The following is a 26988-nucleotide window of genomic DNA, read 5'->3' on the forward strand; positions in this document are numbered from 1 at the left end:
CCATGCGCCCCGCGCACGGCTAATAATTGTTAGTGAAATGGCGGGCAACATTTCGACTAAATCTTCGCCGCTATTTTTGGTTTTTTGTTGGCCATTTGGATGACGATTTTACGGCTGGTAATTCTTGAAGAAATGGCGGGCATATTTTTCACTCAATCTACGGCGTTATTTTTGGTTTTTTGTTGTCCATTTCGTCAACGATTTTAAAAGGCATGCGCTTCGCGCATGGTTGGTAATTCTTGACGAAATCTTGGCCATTTTTTTGACCAAATCTAGATCGTTATTTAACTATAATTAGTTGGATAATTATTAATTACTTAACTACTAATTAATCATTACGAAATTAATTTTTAATTGGTTAATTATTGATTAACTAAAAAAAAATTTTTGGGTTGGCCATTTTCTTTTTATAATAAAAAGACACAAAACAAGTATTTATTTTGGGCTATTTTTATTAAATCAATTAACAACATTATATCATTTTCTTGCTCCTAAATACACAATAATATTTAAATGTTATTTTTTAAATTCTCATTCTATTTTATTTATAATTTTTCAATTTTTTTACTTCAAGACCCGTCATCCTTAATTATTTATTTTGTTAAATAAAATAAAATAAAAGTAAATGGAACAAAATGATTGTATATTTTGTTTGTCTGGAGTCATCGTTATAGTAAATTTATTCGTTAAAAATTATTTATTTTTCATTAGTATTTTAATAATTAATCTGTCAGTCGGTTATTTATTTAAAACTCAACGATAGACAATGACCTGTTATAAAATAATAATTCTTAGAAAAAGAAATGATTTAAATTTATTATTCACATACACTCATTCGATTCATTCACTGCGATTTTTATTGTTTCATTTTATTATAATTAATAATTACTTTATTTTTTAATCAAACGCTATCTCTCTTTCTCTCATTGTCAGATAATATATTTAATTTAATAAATAATGACTTGCGGTTTAGTATAATATGTAATATAATAAGACTACTTGCAAAGGCTGCGGGCTTATCAAATAAATATTTCACTTTCATTCACTTAATTAAATGCCAATTGTTCAATAGATACCAGGTAGTACTAGGTAGTACACGAGCCTTTGCATTCAAATAAATAATCCAGTTAATATGAATATAACCAAGCGTTTACTACTCCCTCTGTTTTCTTTATTAAAATTGACCAAGGATGAATTTTTTTTTAATTTAAATAATCAATTATGCACACGCTAATTTAATTTATTTATTTATTTTATTTTTATTTTTTTTTCCATTTAAATTCGAGCTTAAAAATGAATCGATTTTCGATTAATTAAGACTACTTTTTGAAATATTTTTTATTGCAATTGATTGAATCGCTACCAGACTTATTTTATCCCTATTTTTTATTTCCTTAATAATGTTTGTTTTTTTTTTTTTTTCTTTTCTATATTTATTTATAGTTTTTCGTTAGTAACATTAGTTGTACAATATAGAATAGAGAAAGAGATTAGAGAGGGGTACACATAACATCAGGACAAAAAATTATTAAATTTCCGTACTAACTATCTTTAGTAACTAATTTTGATAATGGTAGTCCTAATAATTTAATTATTTTCATTTAAAATTTCGGTTCCGTGACTAGATTTATTTTCATTAAAATTATTTTTATATACATAGATTACAGAATTAATAAAAAATAAAATTTATAAAATAATATAATAAGTGTGAAAAAAATTTTTAAATACAATTGATATGAAATGACATTAAAATAAAAAAAATATATATATAAAATAAAAAAGCGTGTGTAAATATTTAAAAATTTTATCACAAAACCGAAATTTAATAAAAGTTTATAGTATGAATAAAGCTCACAAAACTCTTTTAAATTTCACAACAATATATATCAATAACACAACAATCAATCAAACAAACCAATAAAATGACAATGATAAAACAGCATTTAGTAAAAAATTCATGAAAGGGAATAATTAATAATTAAAAATATTAAAAATCGGTAAATCGTTTTCTGTCCGTAGTTTAACAATTTGCGTGTAGTCGCGTCTAATAGAATAAAGGCTATCATTTAATTAAAATTCGGTCCCAGCTCTCTCGTAGCATCTCTTTAAATAATGCATATAATTAATTGTCTAATTAATTAAATATTGTTGAACACAGGATCCAAGACCCATTTTATTTCTTTCTTTTTATATCATTTGATGTACTCTCTTTATTTGCCGAATGGATTTAATTATTTTAATAATTAATAATAATTTAAGGGATCATTATTACGCGAGGGTGATCGTTGTCAGTAGACCCATCTCACTGGCGTCCACTGCGGTGTCTTTTGTATTTTATCGATTGCGCCTTCTAATTGAGCAATCGTCTCATCGATATCGTCATTCACGATCGTCAGATCAAAGAAATGTCCGTACGCCTGCTTCAGCAAATCCGACTCCTTTCCAAGTCTCTCCAGACTTCCGTCGTACTGTTTTAAAAATTTAATTCGAGTTAATTAATTTTAAATATTTCAAGTAAAAACAATATTTTATTCTTACGTCATTAAGATTTTGTACGATGGGTGCAGCGATAAAAACAACATAAGGAGCAAACTCGGCGGTACGAAGTATTTTTAATGCTTGAGGTTCTACGTCTAAAATAGCCATTTTTCCTTCTTCGTGGATTTTTCTTATCGTATCTAACTTGGTACCGTACATTGCGTCCTCGTGTGTACCTATATTTAATCAATAATTTATAATTGATTCATTCAAGTAAAAAATTCAATCTTAATAATAATAATAATAATAATAATAATAATAAAAAATTAAAAAATAAAATTACCGTATTCTAAGTATTCATTAGCGCTGATATCCGTCATCATTTCATCATGTGTGACAAAGTAATAATTGCGTCCACTCTCTTCGTCGTTTCGTGGAGGCCTCGTTGTATCTGTAGTTGAATTTAATTCAAAAATTCATTAGACTATTAATTAAATAACTAATTGACTAATTAATATTAAATAAATAATAATTACGCGGAATTGGATAGGCATATTTGTCTGGATGCCTGGCAATAATTGTATTTTTAATGTGACGTCGACCAACACCATGTGCTCCTAGTAATACTAGTGTCTTTCGTGGAAATGCTTCATCTGTAATTTTATTTATTTATTTAGAAAATATTAATAGTTAAATATTCAAATTAATCCTTACGTGGTACTTTAACAACTTCTTCATAGGTAACCAGATCCAGCTGGTCGAATACCGCATTATGCTTCGCCAAATATTTGTCCTTATACTGTTTTTTCTTGCGGCCAAAAATTGAGCAATTGACTATTCATTTAAAAAAAAAAAAAAAAAATCAATTAATAAAATGACCACAAGTAATTATTAAAACTAATTGACTGTATATTTTAATAATAAAGTCGCTAATTTAATAACGTAATTGTACTTGTAAAAAAAATAAAAAATAAATTATAGTAGTAGGGATAATTTATTTTCGTAAGCGGTGCAAAAAAAAAAAATCTATCGACAAGCTGTGATAAAAAACACATGCTTCGTGTATCTATTCCAGTTAATAAAGTCTACTTATTTATAGTAATTGTTTATAACAATTGAAAATAATTATTACAGTTGTCGATTATTTTAAATTTAAGATGACTCTGAAAATAAATTTATTTATGTAATTGATTATTAAATAAATATAATAATAAAAATAATAAATAATAACAGTTCCAGCAGGTCACAATATTAATGAAAAAATAATTTACTAATGATGCGATGATTACCCATAATGATAACGTGCTCTAATTATTTTTATTTGTTTATTTTTTATAAACGGCAGCCAAAAATACTCACAAGAATTTCAAAGCTTTATTTTTAACAAACTGTTGAGTGTATAAAAAAAAAAAAAAAAGATAAAAAAAATTCTACTTGGATAAATTAATATTAATTTAAATGAGAAACAAAAAAGGACAAAGGTGTTTTAATTATACTTTTGATAGTCAAGTTAAAATTTAAATTTAAATATAAAAAACTCTGATAAGAAAAAAGTTTAATTAGCAATTAAAGCGGTACAATAGAAATCTACCGGAAAAATCTGTAGAAAATTGAATTTTCTGAAAAAAAAAGTACCGAACTTTTTCCTTAGTTCTGCTAGTTTAGTAATTACCGTAATTACTTTAATAAAAAGAGTTAGCAAAAGTTTTGAAATTTAAATATAAATGTTTCAACAACTTGGAAAAAAATAAAAATCAATAAACGCGTTCTGTTAATTGAAGCTTTAAAAGTAAAAGTGTTTTTGGCGCCATCTGTAAAACTATAATCGATTGAGCTTGACGTTGGCGGGACGAGTAACACGAGCCGCAGTCGTACTCAATTCGAAAGTTTATTTATTTTATAAAAATTTGTTTTTTGCAGGCAGATTTATGTTTCATACCTGTCGAGCTGTCACAGCCCTCGGTGTGAGGTGAGCATCCACCTTCCCCTTCAGCATCTAGCCCAGACACACACATATAAAATCAGTTTTGTATTTGTAGTCATTTTAGTCACGTGTCTGTTCACCACATGCCCGATTAATTTTAAATAAAAACACATTCAATTTCTCATTTTATACAATCACAAACAATTTATCAAATTATTATTGTACAAGTGAATAATTCATCGCAAAAGCTATGAAATGATTGATCCACTGTGTATTGAAATTGTATACCAATAATTAAATAGTCATGTAATTATTATTATTATTATTATTATTATTATTTATGTAACATTTTCAATTCACAAAAATCAAGGTTTAAATAAAAACAGACGGCGAGAAAAATGATTGTTTTTTTAATCAGGAAATATGAACTTGTTAAATAATAAGCACGATAATGACAACTGGATAACGTATTTGATTGGTTAATTGTTAAAATTAATTTAAAAAAAAAAAAAAAAAAAAAAAAAAAAAAAAAACCGAAATGCGGAGACACAAAGTGCGATCTGCTGGAACAATTAACCGTTTTCCTCAAGTCGGTTATTATTAATAATGATTAATCATTACTCCGTGTGATAAATAATTGTTTTTTGAACAAACCTTGTTCTGGCTTGTTCTTCTTCATAGCCATGTTGGAGATCTTCCACTCCTGAAGCTCTGAAGATGGAATGAGCCCGGCGGAACCCGCGACATTGTCTTTGCGTGCTTGCCACCATTGGTGATCGTCCTTGCTGATAATCTGTAGAATGTCGCCGGTCTTGAATGCGATGCCGGCTTGAGCGCACGGTATCAACTCGTCCTCCAGTGGGTCGTAGTCAAATTGAGCACGTACAAATATCTGTTTTAATTATTAATTATTCATATTAGTCAGGTTTGACTTATTGATACAATTAATTATTACATAAATAAATGTTGGTTCATTTTTTTTGGGTTCTAAACTACGACTAAGGCATTCAAGCTTTTACCGGCCGGATTTAATTACTTTACTCGGGTAGTTTTTATTTATTTAAATTTAAAATTAAAAATTTTTTTGATAAGAACAGCAATTGGATTTTTATAAAAAACTTTTAATAAAGTGCTTTGCTCCATCGACTAGAGATGTAATTAACGTCACATGCTAAGTAAAAAACTTAACGGTGACTAAGTGAATTATTTAAATTGGATGTGATGGGAAACGATTATCGCGTGATTAATATCAATATAAATAATAATAATAATAATAATAATAATAATAATAATAATAATAATAATAATATATAAAAGGATCGTTTTACGAATATGCAGGTATAGTTTTGTAATAATATTAATTAATTAATTAATAATAAAAAATAATTAATTAAAAATACGCATTAGCTCTGTTTAGAGACTAACTACAGCAGTCCAATCACACCAGATCAAGTGGCGGTACTTACTAATACTGGCAGAGGCCTAATCCTGAACAACTAGATTGTTGAAGAAACAGAAAAAAGGAATATCAATTAATCAATGCTTCACTGATTTTTTTAATTTTTTTTTTTTTTTTTTTTTTTTTCATAATTTTTATTCACTTTTTTCATAGTTTTTTTAACTACTCTAGAAACCGATTTTGTAATCAACCTCAGGTCATTATTTTGTTCTGTTACTTTTTAAAACCCGGACCACTAAGGACGCTCCCGAAGATTTCCCGAAAGTGAGTCTTTAATAGTTACAAGATCCGCCGTAAATTAATTACCGGAAAACACAGAGTTTATCTTTTAAATTTCTTAAAAATGATATATTTAAAATAACTCTTATAAAGTTTAAACATTGGATTTCTAGCCGGTTTTTGTTTTACCAATAACTTCCGAACTAATGAACCGAATTGAACCAGTTTTAAGGAGTCAAAGGTGGTTACCCAGTTCTACATTTCAGCAAAATTAGAGAAAGTTTGGTTCACTAGTTTTAAAAGTTTTAAAACTCTGTCAATTTTTTTCCTTTAAATATCTTCTTTGAGTAATTTTTTGAGATAAGTTTTACCGATTGAGTTTAAATTGAATTTCATTTTACTGTTTCATGAGTTGTTTTTTTTTTTTTTTTTTTTTTAAATTACTTAAAGGTTTATTTTTAAAGTTAGCATTTTTAGATAAAGAGATAAAAATAAAAATAGTATGGTAACGGGAATTGAATGTCACGACACGGATGATCTTGGAGATTAAGCCTCACAAAAGCTTTTTTAAAGCATCTAGCAATAATCTAGACGATAACAAAAGTAATGACCACTCTAATCCTACTGATAAAAAAGATTTGTGAAAAATAAATAAAATCGGTAGCTAATCTTTCTAACGATGCCTCATATATCGTTTCAAAGCAAACGACAATTGATATATATATATATATATATATATATATATATATATATATTTAATAATAATAATGAAAATGAAAAATGTGAATGTCGACAGAGCGTGCACTAAAAACATTTAATTAATTAATTTTACTGTGAAAGGGGTATTAGACTACAAAGAAAAAATACAAGATTAAAAGTAAAATAATGATAATAAAAATAGGGGTATCGACAACTCGTCTGGTGGACTGACTGCTGCCACTACAGTTGTTAACTCTCGTTGCCTATTGAATAAACATATATATTTATCTTTAATATGTTTAATAATTTAAGAAATAAAAAAAAAAAAAAAAACGTAACTATATTAAATTAATAATCTCACTAGCTTAATTTAATTATAATCTAAGAAAGTAAATTCGCGGAACTCTTAATGGTTAAGGGCAAAAGTTAACTACCTCGCATGGTGGTGGAGCGATCCTGTACGAGGGTAGAATTTTAAATGTCACAGACCCACGTGCTTCACGCTGTAAAAATAAATTCATTCTTATTAATTTTTTTTTTTCTTTTAATACTTGTGGCTAATATAAAATAATTATAATATTTACCAGCATTTTTTGAAGTGCATTTACGGATTGATTGGCAACAGGAACACCATTGATCTCTTTTATTTCATCGAGTACATGGAGGGTCGCTTGTTTGTGAATCATTCCGCCGTGCATGATTCGCGCTACCACACATTTTCCATCTTCATTCATCTTAAGTGTAATTCCCTGTTAATTAATTCGTTTTGTATAAATATTTTTAATTTTAAAGCTTTTTTTTTTTTTTTTTTTTTTTTTTTTTTTTTAACCAAAAAATGTTGATAATTATTGAGCGAACCGTAAACTATAAAATAAACTTTGAACTTTGGTAATCCGACTATCCTTTTTAAAATTCATTATTTATAATAAAAAAATTTAAGTGAACCGTGATCTTAAAAAGTAAATCGATAGTACGCTAATTGAAATTCATTATTCATAATTTGTCTTGAGAATATTTCAATAGATTTTTTATTTGCTGATTTGAATATCGCTTGTTAACTCTATAGATTAATATTAATAAAAAATACCAGGTCAGTACCTTGAACTTGAGCCTAAATATTAAATGTCATAGTTTTTTAATTCAATTAAACGTTATTTTAAAAGCCATTCAAATAATTAATTATTTTTTTTACAAATATCTGTTCTGTTAATTTTTTGATAATTAAAATTATTTTAAAAAATATACGTAACTGATAATAAAAAATAATAATGTTTGATGTATCTATATTTTTTTGTTTAATCGCTGAATCTTTAGCAGTAATAACCGAATCAGGTCCTTGTCCCAATGTCACGGCAGTTGATAATAATTTAACTAATGTAAGAGTATCCATTTAATTTACCAAAATTATTTTAATCGTTAAATTTTATTGTTTTTTCAGATGGCAAGGTTTGAATTTATAATAAATGGATCAAAGTTTTATATTTTTAATAATAAATAATAATACCATGGGCTCATCGGTGTTCTTCTGAAACTGTACCAGCCTGACTCTGGTGACATTTTCGACATCCATGTCTCCATTTTGGCCCTCGATGTCATCTCCGCCGTTGAGGTACGGAAACAAAGGAGGAGGAGTGACCCGCGTCGCTTCTTCTCCGTAAACTTCATGGCCTGCTACATCGTGAGCTTGTAATAATGACTGAAATGATAAAAAGAACTTTGCATCAGACAGGGTAATTACTGTCTATATATAATAATAGCTATAAAGGCTGTACTAGTCCATTAACCCAGAAAAGTTTAAGTTTGTTCCAACGAAATTGGAAAATGTGTATTTTTATTTTAAATTTAATATATATATATATATATATATATATATATATATATATATATATATATATATATATATAAAAACAGTTAATTTTTAAATAATGACAATTGATCCGGCTGAAGAGACTCGATAATTTTGAAGGTTGAAAAATATGAAGATCAATGATGAACCCTTGGCAATAGTCTCGTCTAAGTTACCGCAATCACGCGACTGCGCTTTAAAAAACACACGCAATTTCAATCCATCCGTTATCTGGGGCAACATTAAACTTTGTTTTATTTTTTTTTATTTTTCATTCTATCTCCAAAACTTAATGTCCGTGCTTCTTTACTTTTATTCTCTTTCATTTCAGTTTCAAGTTATTTATTGCTTCTATTTGGAGCAGCTCGAGTAATCCTTTAATTATCATAATTTATAATTATTTTATTTGGTAAAATGTTTATGTTTTTTTATCTTCTTTTGAAAGTGGAAAATTAAAATTGGTTTTTTTTTTTTTTTAATTTAAAATTTAAAATTTAAAATTATAACTCTGGGGAAAATATCGGAGATAAGGGAATTTTTTTTGTGAGAAATTTAATTTCCTACAAAAAAAAAATAAGACCTTTATCAGTTTGATTGTATTTTTTATTTTTTAATATATATGGAATGTGTTTATTTCAATTTATTGAGGATTAAATTTGAAATGATAAAGTAAATTTTTTGTTTTATTAGAAATAAAGTTTTATAAGTTTACAAGAAAGTTTCCTATAAATTTTTGTGAATTTCTGATGATGTTCGTAGAATTTAAATTTAAAGTAAAAAGTATTGACGGATAAAATTTTTTACCGTAAGGAAAATTTAGTAAAAAGTTCTCCCAGGAATTACCTGATGCACGTGACAATCATTGAATCCATTGTGATGAAACTTAAACCTAAAGGGACTGTGAACCGGGCAATTGACCCTGAGATGGCTATTGTCGATAAAAAACTTGTTAGGCGGTAAATGGGATCCAAAAATAACAGAATCGACAGGTAGAGGTCTCCCAGGATGTTCTAGAGACCTGCAGGACCAATTGACCGGGCGATCTAGCTCGTTGTGAGGGGAACCGGGGGTCCTGACCATCCCGACGGGCAGCGAGGGCCTGTGCTCAAACAGTTGAGGAACGTGATCGACGGACCTGCACCCGTGATCGTGATTAAAGTACTGTCCCTGCTTGTGCCCGTTGTGGTCCATCAATCTGCAGGGGTGGTTTATCGCTCTCGCGGTGTACTCCCGGTGCTCTCGCTCTCTAAAACCCTCGACTCCTCCTCTCGGTTGCTCGGTACAGACCTGCTCCATCTCAGGATGGATGTCCCTGACCTCGCAAGATCTCATCGACTCCATGGACCTCATGTTGTCCTGCGACCTCATGTAATAATCGATAGACCTTGTCGGCAGCGAATCCGTTGATTTGCACGGTCTAGACGACCAGCATTTCGCCCCAGCGTCACATATTGGCACGTTTGTATTCGTCGACATCGACGTCGACGGCATACTCGGGTAACTATGGGGACCCCAGTTCCCTCGATACAGATCCATTTTTCCACCCGGCTATTAATTTAATGTTTCTATATTTAAACTTGTTTCTCCAGTCTTGTCTTGTTTTATTTTTTTATTATTTAAATTCTACTTAATTATTGACTTATCTTTTTTTTTAATACTACTCTATATTTTTTATTTTTATTTTTATTTTGGTGTTAACTTTTTCAAAAGTTTAAAATTAGCTTCCACTTTAATTAATTGTAATTATTTTAAATTTCTTTCTAGACTTTTCTTGATCTATTTAAAAATTTAAACACTAGACACAATACTTTTTAAAAATCACTCACAACCGACGTATGTTATTATTATTATTATTATTATTATTATTATTAGTTATTAATTTAAAAAATAAAATATTTATTACAACAATAAAATATTATATAAATATTAAAATTGTTTGTCCACTAAATATTAAATGGCTTGTGATGGAAGAAGAGACTGCTTGCAAACAGAGTATCTTTATGGTAAGAATTAGGCTTTGCGTTTTCTCCCTCTTGACAAACGTTAACTTTAAATCTAAATATTGTTTTTACAATAATTAATAATTTAACAGTAGCAGCAGCAGCAGCAACAGCAGCAGCAGCAACAGCAGCAGCAGCAGCAGCAGCAACAGCAGCAGCAGCAGCAACAACAACAACAATAAACAAATAATTAATTAAATTAATAATTTTTTTATATATTAAAAGTATTAAAATGATAATAAAAATAATAATAATAATACTGAGTGTGGTAGCAACGGGACACCGACACATAGCGATGCCGCGTTCTCCAGCACTGAGTCTGAGTGGTGAGATTATTTAGCTGGTGCAGCATCCACCGCGCAACTCGCGCAACTAGGGTTGCCTGATGGTTCCCCTACACCCACATAATCAAAGAGGGGATGGCCTTATCCAACTTACCCACATTATTCTGGACTACACTGCAACACACTACACCCACCTAGATCTTATGCGCATATCCTTGCCCTATAAATGTCGTTAATTTTTCCGAGGGTTTTATTTAATACCGACTTTCCTGGATCCCTGCATCCTTTTTTTCTCACACCAATATTCCATCATAATTATCATCATTATCATCATCAACATCGTCAATACTTATTAAACCCTCTAGCAGCCCTTTTTTTTTTTCTTTTTATTTTCCTTTCTTTCTAACTATTTCCTTTATAATTACAGACCGTTAATCACTCTCTGATTGATTTTCGGCAATTGTATCGACTACATAACACTACTCTAGTGTCTTTTAATAAATGGGAAATTAGTCAAGGCCGGATAATTGCGCCTGCGTCACTTCTCAATAGAGAAATGAGGACTTTTCTGGAGCAAGGATATTTTTTGGGATATATATATATGCTCCAAGTTTCCTTTTGGTTATTTATGAGAAAGGGTAAGAGAGTTGAAGGTAAGAGCAGGGTGACTTTTTAATTAGCTACGAACGAAAGATGAATTTTAATTACATGAGATGATTTTTAGTGATCTCATACTCTTTACATTTTATTAATTTATCTTATGAAACATGTTTTTCTAGGGTTAATAAATTACGGTGGTAAATTTTTCGAGTATATACCACAGTATTTATAATTAAATTGTTATTGCAACTTGAAGGCTTTTTATTATTTTTTTAATTAAAATTAATACAACCCATAAAGACAATGAGAAGCTCTATTTGATCATTTTTCTTTTGTATCTCTGATATTATATATTTTATAAATTATCAATAAATTCAAAATAAAATACCGTCCAATGACTGTGAACTCTCATTAAATTTTTCATTTAATAAGAGCTGGATAGAGGCAATAAATTTATTTAATTGATTTTCCGGGCGGATTTATGGAAATAGTTTAATTAAAAAAATTAAACGGTCATCAGTTTAAGTCGACGTTAAATAAAATCAACATCCAGTAAATCTTTGGTATTTGTTTTGGTAATTCTCCAGTAATTGGAGAATTGATTTTGTTCGGTTGATTACAAAATTACTTTAATTTTGTTAATTATAAAACTTTTTACCCAGTTTATTTGATTGTTTCGTTTCAGTATTTGCATTCCTCAATCGATAGTTGATTTTATTTCAATATAATTATAATTAACTCTCGAAAAGTTAATAATTATTTCAATATTTAAACATACTTTTTAATTAAATTGGTTACTGGACTGAATATAAATTATATAATAAAAGTTAAAAAAATTACCTTGAAATGTTGCCGGTGATATTCTTTAATAAAAGCTAGATAATATTTATAAACATGAATCGGTAACGATCGTTTGGTCTCCTCACCGATCCACCTGGTGAAATCGACACCCGGAGGTTTATTAAGCTTAAAAGAGGACCTCTGACTGATCCTACCACTTTTTTGTACATTGTTATCCTTAATATTATTATTTTTATTATTATTACTATTTAAATTAGAATCGTGAAAGTGAGTATTGAGATTAGAGTCGTTGTGCGACGAGTCGAGAGGCGTAGAGTCAGCGGAAAAATGGGAAGTCGAGGGCTGGTGAAGGGAAAACTTTGAGGAATTTAGAGGATGGGTGTGATACCGAAAACTAGCAGATGGATTCGCGGATGATGATGATGAAGATCGCCAATCGAACCGATTGAGCGGCGTGGGAGTAGTTTCCGCGGACCTAGACCGATGCTGGTGATGATAATGGAGGTGATGAAGGTGGTGAGCGTGGTGGTCATGGCACAGCGTCAGGTGGGACGCGTGGAGGCACGTTGACAAAAGTGCCGAGTGATGGAGAGTCAGCAAAGGCCTCAAGCACCGCCGGCACAGGGGGAATACGTGCTGATGAGGGTTCCACGTGTGGTAGCAGCATCCCGGCGACCTCGAGACTAGTTGGTGGTCCCTGGTCCCAGGGCAGTTCATCATCATCACATGGCAGTTAGATTGGTTTTAACATCGCTGCTTTTTAATTGTCACTTTAATAGGTTCTTCTATTACCACCATTTTTACTTAAACTTTACACTAAGATCTTTCTATTTAATTATTTTAGATTTTTTATCTTTTATCGTAAAGATCAGGGTTGCTAAATATTTACAACTTCAATCTGTCTGTAATTTTTATTATTCAAAATAATAATAATTAGTTTTATTGAGCAACTATCAGGTTAAAGGCCCAGTTTATTGAAAAAGAAAAAAAAAAAATTTACTAAAAATTGAAGATAACCCAAAAAATAAAAAAAAAAAAAAATAAAAAAAAAAAAAAAGAATTATCCCAGCACAATTGATGCTCGAGATATAAAAACGTGAATACCCGAAAGTTTAAACTCTATTTCAAAATTCAGCAGTGATAATTAGTTGGGGAAAAAGCGAACGAAGCTTAAACTTTATGATAAATCTAACGGATGATCGCCTCGTCGGAGCTTTTTACGGCAGCAATAAATCCAGGTCCCTGCTCGAGCGCCAAAATCTAATGAATAATGAATACCCAACAAAATGAATTTCAGCGGCGTTTGTCTTTACTAAAAACAAGATAAATGTGTGATATACAGTCGAATAGTATTGAGCTGAGCTTTTAAATTTTATCTCTTACGTGTCGATACTGTAATTGAGAAAAGTTATAGTCGTAAAAAGTAATCTTTTTTAAGGCAGCTATTTATCGAGAGATCGAGTATCGGCTGAGTATTATTTCTTATTGTTTTTTTTTTTACTTTTATAATGGAATGTAATTTGCAATAGCAAATGGTCTAGAGGCATTCGCATTTGGGATAAATAGTATTGGGAAATGGTATTGGATATCAGTGCGGTATAAAAGGCACGTGGATAGTGGATAGTGGATGGTGGATGGTGGATGTGTGCCGTGTGGTTCTCCGACATTTCTGTGGCTCGAATCCTGCGCAGTGCTCGGCAATCTTGCGACCATTGATACTGTCTCGGCACTCGTGTTAGACATCTACGTAGGTGTATCGGGTGGTCTCGGTACGTGCTTCATGGTTCACATAACAATTCAATTTAAATTTGTATCTACGTCACTAATATTTGCTCTATTGGGTTCCTAATCTAATTCATTTTTACCGAAAGGTTCTTTTTAAAATTTTTTATAATTAATCGAATTTTTAATAATTTTTTTACAACTTTAAATTGTTTTGAAAATAATTTATAATTGGATACAGAGGTAAGTAAATTTTTTAATGATTTATTTATTAATTTAATGTATTTGGAAAAGCTCTAGCTGTATAATTTTAAATGTTTGAAATATCGAGTGGAGCTATTTCCGAATTCACCCACTAAAAACGGTGTCACTGGAGCCAGGGGTAGTAACAAAAACAAAATTTAAAAAAAATATATATATATATATATATGTATTGAATATTAAATCAGACAGATTGAAGATTAAATAAAAAGGAACCTTGAGTTAAAATTTGTCCATTAGCTAGCAGATGTCTCGCCAGTTTAGTAAATAATTAAAAAGTTAAATAAATAATGAGAGCCGAAGTTAACCAGGATCGGAAGTTTGGCGGAGGCTGCAGATAGCTGGTGGAAGTGGAAATGGAAGTGGAAGTAGAAGAGGATGAATAAATAAATAAATAAATAAATGAACAAGCGCGGTCGTCAATAATAAAACTAACAACTAAACCAACTACACGTCTCACTTAAACAGCGTTCTGCAATAGACTAGGACTTTAACCATATCCCGGTTGTACATCCCTCTCCACTGTGTTCTGCTTCACCTCCAACACGTCACTTCCGTTTCAACCCCACTACCACCCCATTCCTTTCCATTCCAACCCACGCTTTATCCCCGCCGTTTTATTCCACCCTCGCCCACGTATTTTGTAATTTTTTTTTTTTTTTCCCTATTTTTTTTTTTTTTTTCGCAAAACCACCCCAAGCGACACTCTGACAACTCACATGTTAACGAGAGAAACTACTGTTATGTACTATGCCCATAGATCCATATATATATATATATATTCTATTCATTAACACATCACATACATAACACATACATAATCGAGCTAGAGAATGATAATTATAAGAGATTAAATATCATTTTAAATTTCTATTCAACTTTAATTTTATAATTATAATTCGTAGGTTACAATTTCAAATGGATTGTTATTTCGAATCGGATGAAATTCCAAGAGAAGGAAAGAAATCTGGGGCGCATTCAACCGATTTCATAATAACTTCTATTCGAGTTATTAAATAACTTTCGAGTCTTGTTTTACAGACTGTATAGAGCATACATAGTGTGCCACTAGACCAGCTAAATGCACACTTTATTTTCAATTGTTTTATTTCGGAAATTCATTTTCATTCCCAAAGGGCACTGACCCGCCAACTCTAATTAAATAACTTGGTTGGTCATTTTTTTTTAGTTTATTTTTTAAAACTAAAAGTTTAGTAATTGTTTTCTTTTCTTCTTAAATAAATGAATTACTCAATTACAGATGAAGAAATGAAAAATTTTGTAAAAAAAAAAAAAGACCAATTATTTAGGTCATACTTTTTTACAATTTCTTCCAGCTTAATTTCCCTCCGGCGTATCGATTGCAAAAATTCGTTAAAATTTAACAACTAGTCGCGTAATTAGCCAACGAACAAACGCACCTTTGACACGTAATTACTTTGTTCATTACACGATCTAATTATCCAATTTCAATGACTTTTTTTATATTTTTTTCAAAGAGTCCTCCATTCTCTATTATCTCTTTACTCCAAAGCTTAAGAATGTAACAATTAGACTCTTGAATTTTTTTTTTTTTTTTTTAAATGAAATTTATAAAATTTACCTTAATATGAGGTTGACTGAGCAATTCCTGTAGTTCATGTAAATCACAGAGATCGATATTACGAAATTTGGACAATTCCAACTCTCGTAATAATTCCTCCACTTCCCGCAAGCGAATTGAGGCATCTGTTGGCGGTGGTCGAGTCGGCGTTGGAATTATTTTAGTCTCGATCCTGTCGTACAACTGTTGAAAATTAATTACTCTATTATTTAATCTATAAATTAGTAAAATAATTAACAATTATTCTTACCAATAAATGTGTAATTTTAAATAAATCATAAAATAAATGTGAATTATTCAAAAAAATCAATTGACTTTTCTTCATTAATTAGAGCATTAATTACATTATTATTTATTAATTTAAAAAGAAGAAAAGGTTTGTATAAAATATTGCTTATTTTTTTAATAATATTATCATTGTTATTGTTATTGATATTGATATTGTGTTTTCTTTTCTCTCTAAAACACTTTACTTAGTGGATAATATAAGATTGGATGCACGTAAAATAAGGAATAGTAAATACAACGGCCGTAAAAGCGCAAGCTCGGCAAAAATCGATATTCTGCTGATGGTTCAAATATTTGAGTACTTTTTGCTTTTGATTTATTATTTTTTATTTAAGAAAAAGTTATTTTTTTATTTAGATAATCATGGAGCGCAATCGTGAAGGTAATTTCGCGGAAAATTAGTATCGACAAAATTAAATTAGTATTGAGGATAAGTGATTTGATGATCAGTTATTTTTTATCTTTTTCCAATACTTACTATTTTAAATTATAATTTTTTTTTTTTTTTTTTTTTTTTTTTTTTTTTACCTCCAACAGTCCACGCAGCCAATAATCATCGACAGCAGAAAGCACTTCAGCGCGAGTGAGCCTCGCACTCTCTTGTAAAATTTCTATGTCATCTAGAGAGTCCAATATTTCATCTACAGCATCTATAAGTTACAAAAGTCAGTTAAAGAATAACAAAAAAAAAAAAAAATAAAAAAAAAATAAAATAAAAATACCTTTGGATATAATATCATCGTCGCCGACGTCAGAAAAATTATCACTAGAATTATCTAAGTGCCACTTGGATGAGTCAATGGCTTTTCTAACAGATTCCTTGAGCTTTCTTCTAGAGTTAAATTTTTTCAATTCCTCGATAGTTTCACTTAAATGAATTCGCGCAGCACCCTTGTCTCGATCCTGAAAATAAATTCCAAATATGACAATTGATTTCAATAATTTACACAAAAAACTAAATTATATTATTTACTCTAAGCCATTTGTGATTAAGAACTTCTTGTATCGTTATCCGATGATTGATATCAACGGTCAACATTTTTTCTATCAAATCTTTAGCTGGCTCGCCAATGTAATCCCATATCGGAGATTCCATCTGTAGTTAATTTTTTAATAAATAAAAATAAAAATATTAAGTAAAAAAAATATGTAATTATTAATTACTTGAACACGTCCTCGGCATATTGCCTCCCTTAAACGATCACCAGATCCTAGAAACGGCAGAGTACCAGTCAATAATACATGTAATAAGACTCCAGCGGCCCAAACATCTCCAGGTTTTCCGTACTGTCGACGTTGAATCACTTCGGGAGCCATGAAATGCCTGCAGCCTACTCTTCCTAGTGTGAAATATAAATTTCGTTAATAATTATATCAACAAATAAATTTAATTATTGTTATTAATTTTAGGGATGAGGTGTTATTAGCAAAAAGTGCATTAGTTATTTTATTTTTGCTTATTAATGTGATAATTTATTTAAATTCGTTTAGTCATTACTTGTAATTGAATTAATTCCATGCAATGATTCAAAATAATTTTTTTTTTTTTTTTTGTTTCAAAAATACAAAAGCTTATTTTATTTTTTTTATAAAAAATTATTTTATGGGTCTTGGGGTAAATACTGTAATAAATTTTTATTAATATTTATCTAGAAAAATATTTTTTTCATTCAGGCTGTAATTGACTAATCAAAATAAAAAATTTAACTATTAAAATTTTTAAATAATTTTATTTTTTATTTTAATAATAAATTGAACAATTACAGCCCAAAAAATAATATAAAAATTTACGTGCTTATCTGATTTAAAAAAAAAAAAAAAAAAAAAAAACTAAATTTTAATATTAATAATAAAATATATTTCGAGTGCTCAAGATAAAAAGGAAGCAAGCAAAGCGCGGTAGCAAATGTAAATAAATATCGGCGTAATGACTGCGTTAGTGAATAATAAAATTTGACTATAATAAATAAAGAATTAATAAAAAAAGGTGTAATTAATAAATTAAAGGCTCGTGTTTGTAGCATATGATCGAATGAATCCTCTGAAAGGTGAAAGGTTTATTGCTTTATTTGTTTTAATATTATTATTTTATTAATAATCAATATTAATAAATAAATTTTGGATGTTGTTTACTTTTGATTTGTTTTTTTGAATTAAAGGCTTACCCTTGCTATCGGTCTTCAAGTACAGCTGCCCCTTTGGGCTGAGGTACTGACGATACTCGGTCGTGTAATTCTCTGCATTAATATTAAACATTTTTTTGTGTAAGTGTTGTTTACTATTTTATTTATTATTCACCTTCCATTTATTACCGGAGATATATTATTCATTATAATAATTATTATTATTGACGTAAGTTGTGGTTAATAAATAATATTTACCTGTATTGTTTGTAGAAGCTGGTAGTTGTGTAGCGACACAAAATCCGCGCAATTTAACAGGCGCCGAGTTTTCTTTACCAGCTAGCAATGCACATTGTGGTTTTATATCTCGATGAATAATGTCATTTTCATGACAATATTTGAGAGCCTCTAAAATTTGTCTCATATAATGACTGAAAATAAATAAAAATTTTTATTACAAGTTTAAATTCCCCTTTATTTTAATTTACAAACATGTATAGATAACACATTCCATGTTTTTAAAACAAATAAATAAAAATTTTGGACTCATTATTTATCTAACTGCATACGACAGATATAAACAGCAAACCGATTCGAATAACCAACGATTAAAGTCAATCAATAAACTCACAAAGATTTTTAATCTGCTTTTATTTATTATTTTTATCTTTTCTAAATAAATACTCAACGATATTTACCTAGCTACGGCTTCACTGTAAACGAATCCAGCGGTTGCGCGTCTCACCACCTCGAAACAAAGGTCTGAACCATCCATACTGTAATAAATAAATAAATAAATAAATAAATAAATAAATAAATAAATAAATAAATAAATAAATAAATAAATAAATAAATAAATAAATAAATAAATAAATAAATAAATAAATAAATAAATAAATAAATAAATAAATAAATAAATAAATAAATAAATAAATAAATAAATAAATAAATGAATAAATAAATAAATAAATAAATAAATAAATAAATAAATAAATAAATTGGTAGATTTTAAATAAAATACTTACTATTCGAATACCATGTACAACATACCCTCGGAGCTGTACGTTTCCAACAGCTCCACGATGTGTGGGTGCTTCAACATGTGACATATCGTTGCCTCTCGTTTTAAATCTAAAAATTATATTAATTTATTATTAAATAGATATCTATAATAATTTTTAGTAATTATATTTTTTTCTACATACCAGCGGTACTTAATCCGGGACTTGATGTAAATTTTGCAACGTCGACTATTTTTACAGCGAATATTTGTCCTGTTAATCTTAATATACATTTTCTGACTAAACTGAATGGTCCCCTGTAAATAAAAACAATTTATTTCAATTAAATATTAAAATTTTTTTAAGATCTGCCCCTTAAAGAATGACCAATAAATAATTAAAATTAAAAAACGAGATTTAATCAAATAAATCAACATGATTGATAATATTTTAGATTTAGCAAATCGAAAAGCATCCACGTGCTCAGTAAACGTCATTATCTTTTTATAACTGTATTTGTATATATTTATATTTATTTATCTGATATCTCGCGCAAAATCTACACACATATATAAATTAATAAATAAATAAATAAATAAATAAGAAATTGACATTTGGAGTTGAACAGAGATCTGATTCTTGAGAGTATAGTTAAAACTTCTTGACTTGCACATATTAACAGTTAGTCAAAATGTTTGGCCTTATTATAACACTCGTATGCTCTACTTTAGTAAGTGCTCGGTTTATCAATGGTAAGTACCAAAAGCTTTTTGCTTTTATATTACAATTAATATCACTTTAACGTTAGCTTTGTATTTTATTATCATTATTCTGGTCTAGATTCTTGTCAGATTAATATTAATTACAAACATGGAGATTTTGGAGCACCACAGCCGCTTATTCTCACCAGAAATAACTTTTCTATGTTTCTATATCCGCAGCATATGGATCGATTAAATGTTTTTACAATGCAAAAAATTATTTTATCCTGTCCAGGTAAAATTAATTATAATAAAAAATCAATTACTAATGCCGGTGGATGATTTATCTAATAATGAGCTTTCATTAAATTAGGTAAAAACAACTATCTAAAAGGCATAGATAACGATAAGACACTGAATTCGATGGAGCTGATATGTTTCCGTGGTAATAAATTTTTCTACAACTCCCAAGAATTTATTCTGAACCTAAAAAATGTATCCTGTAATACATTTCCGAAACACGTGGCACGTAGAATGCCCTCCAAATGCTACAACAACAACACTCAGATAGAAATTGGATTTTTTATAACCGACGAAAACAACAATCAGGAGTTTATAAGGACAATTGACTTGTGCCGAAATGACACTCGCCACTGGACCTACTACACACATTATAAATTGATTAGTAAAATTGGAAATCTGCAGTTGGGATTTCCAAGACCGAAACAGTGGTCTGGAGCAGACTTTTACGAGCACAATATTGACAATCTGTACAAAATTTCAACCCAAATTACGACCCTGGAAATTTTATTAGGATCAAAAAAACTTGTCAGCAAGTTTGTCACGATAAATTCGACCCGGTTTCTCTCCAGAGGCCACATGGTCGCCAAGAGCGACTTTGTTTACGGCAACGAGCAACGGTCTACCTTCTGGTACGTAAACTCGGCACCTCAATGGCAAAGCTTCAACGGCGGAAACTGGAACATCCTGGAAAGCAGTATTAGAAAGTTTGCGGTTAAAAACAGAATCAATTTGGAAGTTTTCACGGGTATTCATGGTCAAATGATAATTAGCGATGAAAATAACAATCCAGTGCCCGTTTATCTCTTTGGAAACGAAACTCACAGAGCTCTGGAGGTTCCTAGGTTCTTTTGGAAGATCATCTACCAGCCAGAAACCAAAAAAGGAACCGCCTTTGTTGGTTTGAATGATCCGTATCAACCAGCTATTACAGAGGATATGTTTATTTGCAAAGATCTCTCGGAAAGGATCAAGTGGATCAATTGGAACAAAAAATCCTTGAGCAAGGGAGTTTCTTATGCTTGCGATGTAAATCATCTCAAAAAAGTTATTCCCTCGATACCTGATTTTCCTGTTAAAGATATTTTGATATAAATTTAAGATTTTTTTTAAATTAATTATTTGTAGAAATTAAAAAAAAAATTAAAAATCCAATTTTTCTATTAATTAATGTTTCTAGAAAAATTTTTTTGTTAAATAAAATTAAAAAATGATCAAGTGACTGCTAACTTTAATGACATAATTTTAATTTATAATTGATTAAATAAAAGAAAAATAAAAACAAAATTCAGTTTACTAGTTTCAGTTTCATAACACAAAACAACCAAACTGAATTAATTAAATAACAGAACGAGAAACTTGAACCTCAAACAATACCGTACCTCAAAAAGTTTAAACTTTATTAGACAAGTTTAAATAATCCTTAATCCAAATTACCCCAGATTGCATATCCTTGCAAATCCATAACTAAAATCGAATTACACCTGAAACCTAATTATCAAGTAAAGCCCCAGCATCACCACAGATCCTGTTTTGTCTCACTTGACTTGAATATCTCAATATCAACAATAATAATAATAATAATAATAATAATAATAATAATAATAATAATAATAACAACAGCGCACTGATAATGATACTCACTTGCCAATTATTTCTCCTAACTCATAAACATCGTCGAACAGCACCTCGTCATCCGCCATTGTGACAAGAGACTCAGACTGAGAGTCCATGCACTCCCACTCGGGTAACCGTCCACCAGAATTTCCCAAAAATCCTGTCAATGCGGAGCATTATTATTATTATTATTATTATTATTATTATTATTATTATTATTATTACCATTAGACATAATATTTGTATATTATTTATTTATAGTAATTTATAATTCATCACTCACGTGTCTACTGAAAGCAAACGTCACTCCAAACCGTACATATATATATATATAGATATATTGTATCCATAAATGAAATTGTAACCTGGATGTGCATAAATATATAAAGCCGTGACTGAAGTTGACGCTGAATTTTCACGTCACCGGTTCAGGCATTGAGCATTCACGCACGTATAACCTCGTTGACAATTACACTGTACTCACATGTAAATTTAACAACAATTCCACTGTTATAAATTTTTAATGATTAACAGACAACAAATTTTAGATATTATTTTATAAAATTAAATACAGACATTGTCAATGGCTTCTACTTCCGTCGAGTATTTTTTTCTAGCCATTTTCATTTTTTTCTAACTCACTTTCTGCAGTAATAATTGCAGATAAACACTTTGCTTCACTCAATTTATCTTCTTTATTATTTATTTTATTCAGTAGCCCACTTGCACAATTATTTTTGAAAACAGGAAATGAGGCGAGTGCAGGTTACGAGGCAAACTGCCCAAGAGGATGAGCGACTGCGTCGAAGCCGCCTCCACATCTGACCTCGAGTCACTACACGGGCGTGGCGATCTGTTGATAGAATAGAAATAATATTTGTTATTATTATTCTCATTATTATTATTTTTATTACTTGTTTATATATTTAATTTGAATTATTTTGGAGGCACAGAATATTTTTTTTTTTAGATTTATTTTTATTTTTCGGTAACTTTTAGTCTCTGGGGCAAACAAAATGTAATTAGGCCACCGGGCGGTGGGAGGTTTTATTCTCGATTATTAGTTTATCGGAGTTAATAATCAATTAGGTGTTATCAGGCGGATAATTAGGGTTATTTATATTCTAAGGCTATTTTGTTTGAATTTACCGGGTTTATTTAGTGACTTGCGCGGTTATTATTTATGACATTAAATTTAGCTGTCACTTCACAATTGTTTTAATTTTTTTTAACAAATAAATTATGGCAAAAAAAAAAAAAAAAAAAAAATTATTAAAAAAATGGACTTGTGTAGAAATTTTAAAAAATAAAAAATGCAATTTTTTAAAAATAATTCTTTTGAAGAATTTTTTTTTATAAATAGAATTAAAAAATTGTTAAGTGACTGCTAACTTTAATGTCATAATTTTTTTAATGCAGTAACTTATTTATTAGAATAATTATTAAATATCTGCTAAATTAAATTTCATATTATTTATTGATATTCCAACAATTAAACTGTTTATTTACTCTTAAAATATTAAATTTTTGGAGAAAAATTCAGTTTAAATTATTTTTATAGACTTTTGTTTGTAGAAATGATTAAAATTTTTTAATAATACTAGTTATTGACTGTTGATTTTTTTTTTTTTTTTTTTTTTGTAGAATTAGGTAAAAAAAAAAATTAAATAAATTACCATTTTGTGATTGAGTTCTTTAAAATACCAAAAGCTAATAAACGTGAACTAATCTGTTGATTAATTCAAGTTATTGTTACGAACAAAAATGAACGAATGCGAATTTATCATTTTTTGATGATTAAATAAAATTCATGACACATGAACCTGCTAAATATCGATGCAATCTCCAAGGTGCTACATATATAATCCGCAAGCATCACAACCGCTGAAAATAAAAGATTATTAACCTTTAAATCTTATGACATTAAAGTTAGCAGTCACTTGACAATTTTTTATTTTTATTTAACAAAAAAATTATTTTTAAAAAATTACAAGTGAAAATTTGTTATTAAAATTTTTAAAATTGACAGCTGACGGCTAACTTCAGTATTATTAATTCAAATAATTATTTTCAACACTATAAATGTACTGACCGATAATTCATGCCTCTTTTTATTCATTGTCACTGGCTTTCTTGTTAATAAAAATGACAATAAATAAAGTAATCGAATATTTAATAAATATATTCGCCATTTTGAAAGTTTTCCTAAAACAAAAAAAAAAAAAAAATGACGCCGGCAAAATAACTATCTACAGTATCGGTTATGACTGAAGTAGTTCACACGGGAAATTTAAAATTTAAATTCAAAATGGGAGCTTCGAGGCATTCTATTGGCCGGGAGGCTCCAGCGCTCCCATTGGCCCTGGGGAAGAATGGTGGGGAGAGCGCGGTAGATTTGAAATAAAAAACATAATTATAAAAACTATTTTTTGGTTTTATATTAGAAAAAAATGACATTAAAGTTACATGAAAATTAATTTAGCTGATATTTAATAATTATTAGAACTTTTATTAACAAATAAATTGAGGTAAAAAAACACGAAAAAAAAAAAAAATTGACATTTAGAAATAAAAAAAAAAATAAACAAATATAATTTTTTAATTTTTTTTTTAACAAAAAAATTATAAAATTTATAAACTTATAAAATAAATGATTTAATCAAACTTTTTTTTTTTATTTTTTTCAACTATACGAGGCAACTCTTCAGCTGGAATAACTTCTGGTGGCAAAGCCCAAGTCTTAAATCTTTTTCTCGCCCTGAGATCAAAGTGTCCATCCGTTTGGACGTAATAATTAGCCATTTTCTCCATTTTTTTCTTAACTTCTTTCAAATAATCCAATTCTTCTTCTATTTCAAGCCGTTCTTTTATTTCACATTGACGATAATATTCCTCCTTACGCTGTAACCTGCGTTGTATCTTAAGTTGTCTCTTTATTTCTTTCTCCGGGTTTCTCGTCTGTTGTTTTTTCTTTACTTTATTTTTCGATTTTTTTGGTTTTATCGATTTTGTCGGTTGTACCGGTTTTGTCTTGACTTTTTCCTCATCACTGTCTTCGTGTTCATCAAAATAAATCGGACGTTTAGCACTTGAATAAAGAGATGTCACCCACTGTCGTAATCTAAAATAAAAAAAAAATAATTTAGTCGTAAATTTATATTGAAATTAATTTTTAAAATCTACCTGAATTCATCAGGGGATTTTGGAGCGACAGTTAAAGTATGACCTCTGTAACACGGTGTAAAATTCCATTTATATCTCTTTTCGACAGAAAAATTGTGACCGACGATTATTTGACCAACTGGAATACTGAAATTTTCGCCATCATTTTTCCATAACACTATGTCTACCAACCCTGTTTCATCTTGAATTGATACACGTTTTACAGTGACAGTTCTAGTTTGAATCACATACGTTTGATCAACAATTACACCAATGAAACTTATAGGCTGCATGGAATTAGAATCAACGATATCCATCAAGGTCCGATATCGATGAGGTCTAACTTGAACATAGGGATCAAGTTTAAATATTATTGATTGATCAAACAAGTGGACAAGTACCGGCTTATTACCATCATAAATATGAAAGTCGGTCGTTGAATTAATTACCATTTCGAAACGGTATTGAGGAAAACGGTTAATTCTCATAGTGACATGCCTTACTGTAAAATTTTTTACTCTTATCTTAAGACCGTCCTGAAAATTGATTATTAATATATATTATTAAGAGAATAATAAAAATTTTGACTTTTTTTAAGATATAAGCTCATCCCGATGCTAAATAAATACCTTCATTTTTTTTATGAAAAGATTTTTTATCCAGCCATGAACCCAGCAAACCATAGCTCTAGTGTCATCATTTATCACCATATATAACCGATCTTTATCTCGTAGTGAATCAGGATAAAAATGTAGGGTCCCATATAAAACTTTGTTCCTGAAAAAAATTTATATAAAATTATTTGTGTATAAACTATGCAGACTAACATACATTTGTGCCGAGATGTTTCTGATTGAATTCATTTTTATAGTGTCCTCGATATGCTTGACATCTATTTTTGGCCTGAAAAAAAAAAAAAAAAAAAAAAAAAAAAAAATTGTTGATAATCATAACTATCATAAAAAGTTAGTGTAAGTGAATTAAATTACTGGTTTTGGAAATTTGGATTAATTTGTTGAGATTGATTAACAGTTCTCACAGGTTGACTATTATTTTGAGGTACTACGGATTTATAAACCGGTAGCGGAGCTGGTTTTCTTTCAAAGTTCGATGGAAGTGGCGGCTTTCCTCCAGATGTAGATGGCAAAGGTGAGTTTTCTTCAGCTTTTTTCAGCGTTGGTTTAGCAACCTCAAAGTCAACCACCGCCATCACAAAAATAAATTTTTTGGTACCGCTTTAAAAAAAAAAAAAAAAAAAAAAAAAAAATTATATTAATTTTCAGTTAAAAAAGCAAAATAATCTAAACATCAACAACTTACGTATATTTTTCTTTAAACGATTCACAAGAATAGCGAAAGACACCGTAGTCTTTGATTTTAATGCATTGCCCTGGAGACATAATCCCGCTTTCAAATTTTTGAGTTATTGAAATAGGAACTATACACTTGAAGAAATTTTCAGTTCCATCTTTGACGATACAAAAAAATCTGTCTTGTAAAAAATCTACTTTCTAAAGAATGAAATCAATTATTAAGTTTATTATTTTCACTATTGAGTTTATTACTTGCAATTTTAATATCTTAGCTTTTTTATTATTTACCATTATCTTGACGATCCATTCAACCTTCTTTTTTTCCAAATTTTTATTTAGTTTCTGTAATTTAAAAAAATTTTATTGACAGAGTAAAAATAATTAATTTATATTGGAAAATTACCTCAATGACATTTGCAGTTAATTCTATTTTCTCTTGCATCATTAATTAAAACTTTTGTAATAAAAACAACATATGAAATATATATGTACGCGGAGCAATAGTCAGTTGGCTACTGATCTCTTTAAAAATGACAGATGCCGACCAGTGTGGCCAAATCGTGCGATTTTTTTACCCCCACTTTGTA

The 26988-nt window shown here is 29.3% G+C and overlaps 3 protein-coding genes across 12 annotated transcripts; 1 reads left to right on the forward strand and 2 right to left on the reverse strand.

Moving 5' to 3' along the window:
- Positions 1–1234: 1234 nt before the first annotated feature.
- On the reverse strand, positions 1235–24113 carry Cask (peripheral plasma membrane protein CASK). 10 transcript variants are annotated; one of them, XM_074258920.1, is made up of 26 exons: positions 24019–24113; positions 23603–23810; positions 22503–22779; positions 22152–22400; positions 21954–22086; positions 19513–19625; positions 19333–19438; positions 19006–19083; positions 18566–18738; positions 18350–18421; positions 17349–17524; positions 17158–17280; positions 16907–17087; positions 16713–16834; positions 15897–16079; positions 8284–8475; positions 7364–7528; positions 7214–7282; positions 5869–5898; positions 5057–5294; positions 4418–4474; positions 3193–3312; positions 3015–3131; positions 2822–2929; positions 2539–2714; positions 1235–2468 (listed from the first exon to the last, which is right to left on the reverse strand). In XM_074258920.1, the coding sequence occupies exons 4-26, from the start codon at positions 22159–22161 to the stop codon at positions 2289–2291; spliced, it is 2922 nt and encodes a 973-aa protein (XP_074115021.1). In that variant the 5' UTR covers positions 22162–22400; positions 22503–22779; positions 23603–23810; positions 24019–24113; the 3' UTR covers positions 1235–2288. The 10 variants fall into 10 exon arrangements, with proteins under 10 accessions (XP_074115021.1, XP_074115023.1, XP_074115020.1 ...); XM_074258922.1 differs by having other exon boundaries at positions 22210–22779; XM_074258919.1 differs by having other exon boundaries at positions 22152–22779.
- Positions 20336–21677, forward strand: LOC141537757 (salivary endonuclease-like). Its single transcript, XM_074258930.1, has one exon. It carries the CDS (start codon positions 20433–20435, stop codon positions 21402–21404), a length of 972 nt encoding a protein of 323 aa, XP_074115031.1. The 5' UTR covers positions 20336–20432; the 3' UTR covers positions 21405–21677.
- Positions 24114–24341: 228 nt separating the features above from the next.
- On the reverse strand, positions 24342–26988 carry LOC141537756 (uncharacterized). Its single transcript, XM_074258929.1, has 8 exons — positions 26805–26988; positions 26690–26743; positions 26409–26599; positions 26078–26323; positions 25920–25991; positions 25718–25865; positions 25110–25624; positions 24342–25047 (listed from the first exon to the last, which is right to left on the reverse strand). Exons 1-8 carry the CDS (start codon positions 26844–26846, stop codon positions 24582–24584), a joined length of 1734 nt encoding a protein of 577 aa, XP_074115030.1. The 5' UTR covers positions 26847–26988; the 3' UTR covers positions 24342–24581.

Source organism: Cotesia typhae, unplaced genomic scaffold (genome assembly GCF_013202065.1).
Source record: "Cotesia typhae breed Kobodo isofemale line unplaced genomic scaffold, CoteBio_Ctyphae scaffold_91, whole genome shotgun sequence".
NCBI lineage: Eukaryota > Metazoa > Arthropoda > Insecta > Hymenoptera > Braconidae > Cotesia > Cotesia typhae.